The 6,552-nt window shown below is 35.9% G+C and overlaps 1 protein-coding gene across 1 annotated transcript in view; it reads left to right on the forward strand.

The window, feature by feature from the left end:
• The first annotated feature begins 5,203 nt into the window (after positions 1-5,203).
• Positions 5,204-6,552, forward strand: part of LOC115415200 (ribosomal protein L7-like 1) — an 11,575-nt gene continuing 10,226 nt past the window's right edge. Inside the window, exons 1-2 of the mRNA XM_030128702.1 lie at positions 5,204-5,251; positions 5,727-5,835. Coding sequence (XP_029984562.1) covers positions 5,238-5,251; positions 5,727-5,835 — 123 coding nt within the window. The 5' untranslated portion in view covers positions 5,204-5,237. The remainder of the gene's footprint in view (positions 5,252-5,726; positions 5,836-6,552) is intronic.

A 6,552-nucleotide genomic window follows, 5' to 3' on the forward strand; every position in this document is an offset into this window, starting at 1 on the left:
GACAAATGAATAACTTGGTCATTAATTAATAAATGAACCTTTCATCAACAAAAAATAATTACTTATCTATTCAAATAAACTCATTTTGAATAATTTAAAATAGAAATGTTCTTCAAATGTTACCAAAGCTTAAGCAAGATGATCGACAATAAAACTATTATATGAATGTATTTATTGTGTTTTATATTTCAGCATTATTTCTCATTATTTATTTTGTATTTGGTACATGATGATTTATTTAATGTATTTTTCCAAAAAAAATTTCAAGTACCCCCTGGACTTCATCCAAGTACCCCTGGGGGTACATGTATCCCACTTTAGGAACCAGTGGATTAGAACATGTATCAGGTGGAACTAATGTTGGATGGTTGGAGCACCCTGGACTCATTTTATGGACGTACACCAAACCAGTCTGTTACCATGGTGATCTGTCACTAGACTAGACAAAGAGTTTAGGTTTGGACAATGGACAAGGACTGGACTGGAAAAGACACATGGACACACAGGTTTGTGTTTTGGACCAGTTTGGACTTGAATGTTTTCAGATGTCCAGTGGAAACGGGCTCAGTGACCCACTGATATTGTTCTAAAACAAGTAAGTTTATCGTCATAGTTGTAGATAATTGCACATTTCCTATTTTAATTGTCTCAGGGAGCAGTCTGTTTGAGTTTATTTGTATTATTCATGCGAAAATCTAAGTTATTTTTAATTTGAACAAAAACATATTCAAGTATTGTTACAATATTGATGTTTCTTTCAATAAAAGTTATAATTGGACCACTGTTACAATGTTGTTGGAGTTGAGGGGGGGCTGGAGATTATTCATCCTCCAAAAGGAGGGGGGGGGGGCACAGAAAAACACTGAGGACCACTGTTCTATGGGATTCAAATGTTCAGTAATGTTTCATATAAATGTTTCATATAAACATGAAACAAACTTTGTGCCTCATTTTGTTTTCTTATGATTTTTTTTTTTCTTTAGTACAGTTACCCAAAAATACTGAGTTCATCACACACTTTAGTCCATAAAGACCCAGTGGCAATTTTTTGACAGTTCCCAAATAAATTTTTCTCTCTATTTAAATCATGTATTTTTTTTTTACATTTAATTCACTGATCATGCAGATGTTCATAAAAGCTCCGATAAGTTGTGGATTATTATATCAAAAAAGAGAAAACTGGAAAAAAGTGACTTTTTCAGCAAATCTCTCATTAACTGAACATAAACCCAGTGTGTCCATCCACTGTTGATCCAACTCCATGGGTTTTACTGGGGAACTGATGTTGTAGAAGATGACGGTGTTGCCACGGTAACTACGGAGCCTCTGAACGTCTAAATGGGTCATATCTGATAACCATGAAAAGATGAAGAACTGCAATTAGTTCAACATATTGACAATTTTAGCAAATAACATGATAAGATAAGATAAGATAAGATAAGATAAGATAAGATAAGATAAGATAAGATAAGATAAGACTTTATTTAATTATGTAGAGCACTGTGCAGCGAACATGTTTATTCTAAATGGACTGTGGGTAAACATGTCTGTTTTTGTTTTAGGATCAGACGGTCATTGCTTCCTAAAATCCCTTTGGCTGAAACCATGCAGGACATGGGTACAGTCTCCTGAACAAAATGACTTCTGATTCCATGGTGATGTACACTGACATCTTCTGGTCAATTGGTGCTATTATACAAGTTAACTCAGTGTTGTTATATACACTTATAACAAACATCAGGACTTAGAGATAATAACAGAATATAAAATGACATTAACTGACACTCACTGAGAAGAATTCGACTAAAATCCTCCTTTTGTCTTTAGTTCATAATCTATAGTAGTATGATGTATTTATTGTTAGATTTGATGTACTCATGTAACAATTTTAACAGTTTATTTCAATATTTAATGTCCATTTTGTGAACTCTGAATAAAACACACAGGTTAAAAACTCAGTATTCTTATAGTATTCATATTTTTTCACAGTATATCTGTTTGTCGTGTGTCTGTCCTGTGAGTAACGCCCAAGAAGTCATAAGTCACAAAGCTTCCAGAAACAGACATGCTTCTGTTGGATGATACTGGATGATAACATGGAGCCTGCCTCATGCTGACTGTGGATCTAAACCATCTGCTGATCTAAACTGTTCATACCTGTTGGTCCATTAATCCCACAGGTGTAGTCCAGGGTATACGAGAGTACACCCACTTATTTTTCAGTCAGCATTGGGTATACCCTCTTCTAAATCTCCCTGATGTGCACCATTCAGTAGAATCTGAGATAATGCTGCGTTCCAGGCCAGTTTTTGAGTCCGTAAGTCACGACTTCAAACCACGACTCATGACTTTGTAACGTTCCAGGCAAGTCACACCAAACTGCCTGAGCGCAAGGAATTGTGGGAGTTAGATGTAAACAAACCACCATAGCGGACCGTACGTTATGTTCAATTAGAATAATTTCTATCCCAGAGGTGTTTGTTCTTTGTTTATTTAAAGGAAACAGAGGAGGAAAAATGGTGCAAAAGGCAAGAGAAGCTGTTCTGCCTTTGATGTTGTTTGTATATTTGGATTCAGATTTGGTATTCATTTATTCTTGCACTCATTGGACTGAAAACTAGCTAACACTAGAGCCGCTGCTGATTCTGCAGAACATTTGCAGATAAATAACATTAGAGCAATACGTTTTTTTAATAAGTAATTTGCATAAACACTGCATCCATGGGGGGGGCGCCATTGCTACGTGACGTCAGAACTCGGAACTGGGAGAACATGGATCTAGTACGAGTTCACGGGTGGAAGTCACAGGTTTGACTGAACATTCCAGTGCATTTACACCAGTAGAAGGATGGAAAAACACCAGTCACGGGTTGCCTGGAACGCAGCATAAATTGCCCATGTTTTCCCCTAGGATGGTGAAGCCATGACCCGCCCTACTCTGCCTCTAATTGGCTAGTACTCGCTGCCTTCACTGATTAGATTGGTCACCTCAGGTGCTGGTTCCACCCCAGTTGATTGACAGGTCAGTGCACGTCTCGTTGAAAGATGCTTGAATATTGGAAATGCAAATGAGAATAGCAGAGTAAACATCTTTCAACTGACTGACACATACTGAGAGAACCTACTTCCATGGGATACATAATTCTGAGGTCAGTTTTAAGGTGGTTTCAGAATGAGTCACTGTTTTAAACGACTGGACACATGACTGCACATTTAGAGAAGAGGTGGTGTCGCCAATAGTCACTCTGTATCAGTAGGCTAACGTTATGACAGGCTAACGTTATGAAAGGCTAACGTTATGAAAGGCTAACGTTCTCCTCTGTTTGCCTCATGTTGAATCCATTTCCATTCCTGCAGCTGTTTGTGTGTCCAGTAAAACCTACAAACTGCTCCTGATCAAGTCATGATCATTTTATAATAGTGAACAAATACTACTGATGGATTTTTGGGTAAAATAAATAGAGTAGTCTGACATGTCACTGTTTCTAAAACAGCATTTTTCTGGGCTTTAAAAAAAAAAAAAAAAAGAAGCCAGAAATTGAGAGTATACCCACTTCTCCAGGGACCACTACACCACTGACTAATCCTATCAATACATGTCAATAATTGCAGTTCTTCATTTTTTCATGGTCTTCAGATATGATCCATTTGGACGTTCAGAGGCTCCGTAGTTACCATGGAAACACCGTCATCTTCTCCAACATTGATTCACCAGTAAAACCCATGGAGTTGGATCAATGACAGTGGATGGACACACTGGGTTTTTTGATTATATGTATTAAATAATAAAGAAAATGACCAAAAAATGTACTAAAATTACAAGTCACATGAAAAAAATATTGAAAAGATGTTAAAAAAGAATAAAATGAGCAAGAAAACAGATAAAGTGATCAATAAAATGAACAAAATGAATAACAAATGGACAAAAATAATAAGCAACATGAATAAAATAGGTCTCAAACTGAATGAAATTGAATAAAAACTAATAAACCCATGGAGTTGGATCAATGACAGTGGATGGACACACTCCAAAACAGAAGGCCAAACACACCAGCACTCAGCAGTGCTGCTGGAGAGAATGTGGGGAACCACGGTGGATCAGGCCCATGTGTTCTGGTCCTGGTCCTGTTTCCAGACTTACTGGAAGGAAGTATCTAAAATCATCTGCACAGTTTTGGGTTTTAAAATCAGCACATCATTCACGTCCCTCTCTCTTGGCCATGAACCTGATGGTCTTAGTAAGAATGATGCTGACATCCTCAAGGTCTTGCTGGAAGTGAATAAAAAACCATTACAAAATACTGACTTTAGACAGAATGTCCACTGATGACTGTCTGCACCAGTATTGTAAAACATGTCCGTTTACTAGAACACATGACCTACACAATACGACTGCAGACAGAACTGGGTGAAGAACGCTGGGAAAAATGGCACGTTTACAAAACCTGAGACAAATTTAGAAACCATCAAGTGTAAAAATTGTGTTGCTTGCCTAAACAATGCGATCTTTGTAACTCCTTGACCTCACAGCCTGTTTGTTCTGTTTTTTGTTTTTTGTATCTGTAAAAAAAAAAAATAATAATAATAATACTTTCATAAAGACTTAAAAAAAAAAAAAACACTGGATGGACACACTGGGTTTATGTTTAGTTAATGAGAGATTTTACTGAAAAAGTCACTTTTTCTGCAGTTTTCTCTGTTTTAATACAATAACCTTTGAATTTACTCTGAGCTTTTATAAACATCGACATGATCAGTAAACTTAAAATATGGAAAAATAATATTTTTAACTAGAAAAAAGGCAAAATACAGAAGACAATATTATAATAAATGGTGATAAAATCACTTCAGAAGTATAAATATATAGAAAAATTTATTTAGAAAATGCCACAAAAGTAGCACTGGGTCTTTATGGGTTAAGTCACTGTGACAAAATTTCATACTAAAACAGGGCTAAGAAAAAAAAAAAAAAAAAAAGATAAATAAAGTTCTGTTGGCAAATGAATCTGGGATAATCGTAAAATAATATGAGGAATTGCATTTATCTTCAGAGGATTGACCTCTGTTGTTCTTCCATTTTTTTATTTCTTTCATTCCTTGCTTTACATTTACAGTTGTTATTCCACTAATCACCACTAAGTGCCACTGTTGTGCAGATGCAGGTTTCAGTTGCCCTACTGAGCTTGCCGGTGTGTGACGTCATCACTGTGTGACGGCTGAGACAGATTGATTCCAGGATGGCAGAGGCTGAGTATGTATTTGTTTTTATCTGTATCTAAGTCCATCCTCTTTTAATTTACATTCATTTATATTTTTTCGGGTCTTAAAAGTACATTGACGTCTTGGTAATTCGGATCGAACCTGTAGTTTGTCAGATGAATGCGAAAGAGGCTGTTTCTAGGTAAACAAACCTCACATGGGTAGCTGCATAGGCTACAGATGATTAGTCTTCCATAATATACCTTCATTTAGTCCAAATGTGTCAATGTTTGTGTAACACTTTAAAAGCATTATGAAGCTGCCATCTTCAGTGCTTTGAATTATTGTTTTGTGTCGTTCATTTAAAGTTTTAATTACAAAATTCATCTGGTGTTGGATGTGGACGATGCTGTCTTGTCCAACCTTTAAACTGTGTATTGGTCATGATATGAGCTGCCCCCCCTTTGGGTGTTTAATATCTGACTTTCATTTACTGATTATATATTTGTGTATGCTCCTATTGACAGATCTAAAAAAGTTATCAAGTTAGTTCCAGAGTATCTTCTGAAGAAGAGGAAAGCATACCAGGCTATTAAAGCCACACAAGCTAAACTAGCACTGCTTGAAAAGAGAAAGGTAAGTGCTGATGACTTTTTAATTAGATGATTTTAACATTTACTGATGGTGTTAGCTCAGTCTGGAAGTGTTTGTGATGGTCATACAGAAAAAAATGATTAGACCACACTTGTTTTCTTCTGTTTCTTGTTCATTTTAATGTCTTCTACAACTAAAGGTCCATTTGTTTGGACAAATATACTGATAACAATAAAAGTAGTTCATAAGAGTTTAACTTCAGAGCTGATACCTATCCATGTTCCCTGTTTTCTTAATAATAACTAAAATCACTTCAGTTCCTACATCAATATCTGTGTCATTGTACTGACAAAAACAGTGCATTTAGACATTCCATGTTTTCTTTTCTGTCTGTGGTAGAGCCATTTTTTGTGCTTCAGTTATAAAGTCATATTTATATTTCGGCTAAAATGTGCGTAGAGGTCTTATTTCTGTCTTTGGGCATAAGAAATCAATCTCAGTGAATCCCCAAAGGAACTTTGTGTTGGTAAATGCAAGTTCTGCAAATGTACAGGATTTCAGTTCTGTTCAACATGTTGATGCTCATATGAACTATGTTTTCAGCTCAAAAATGTCCAATTTCATCACAATTAATGCTATATTTTCATGTCACAAATGGCCAAGTTATATTTGAACTGAATTGACCTGAAAAACAAATATTCTATTCTTTTAGATTCCTCAGTTTTTCTTCCCAGATTCTCTCCTCCATATCACATGTTT

Source organism: Sphaeramia orbicularis, chromosome 24 (genome assembly GCF_902148855.1).
Source record: "Sphaeramia orbicularis chromosome 24, fSphaOr1.1, whole genome shotgun sequence".
NCBI classification, from domain to species: Eukaryota; Metazoa; Chordata; class Actinopteri; order Kurtiformes; family Apogonidae; genus Sphaeramia; species Sphaeramia orbicularis.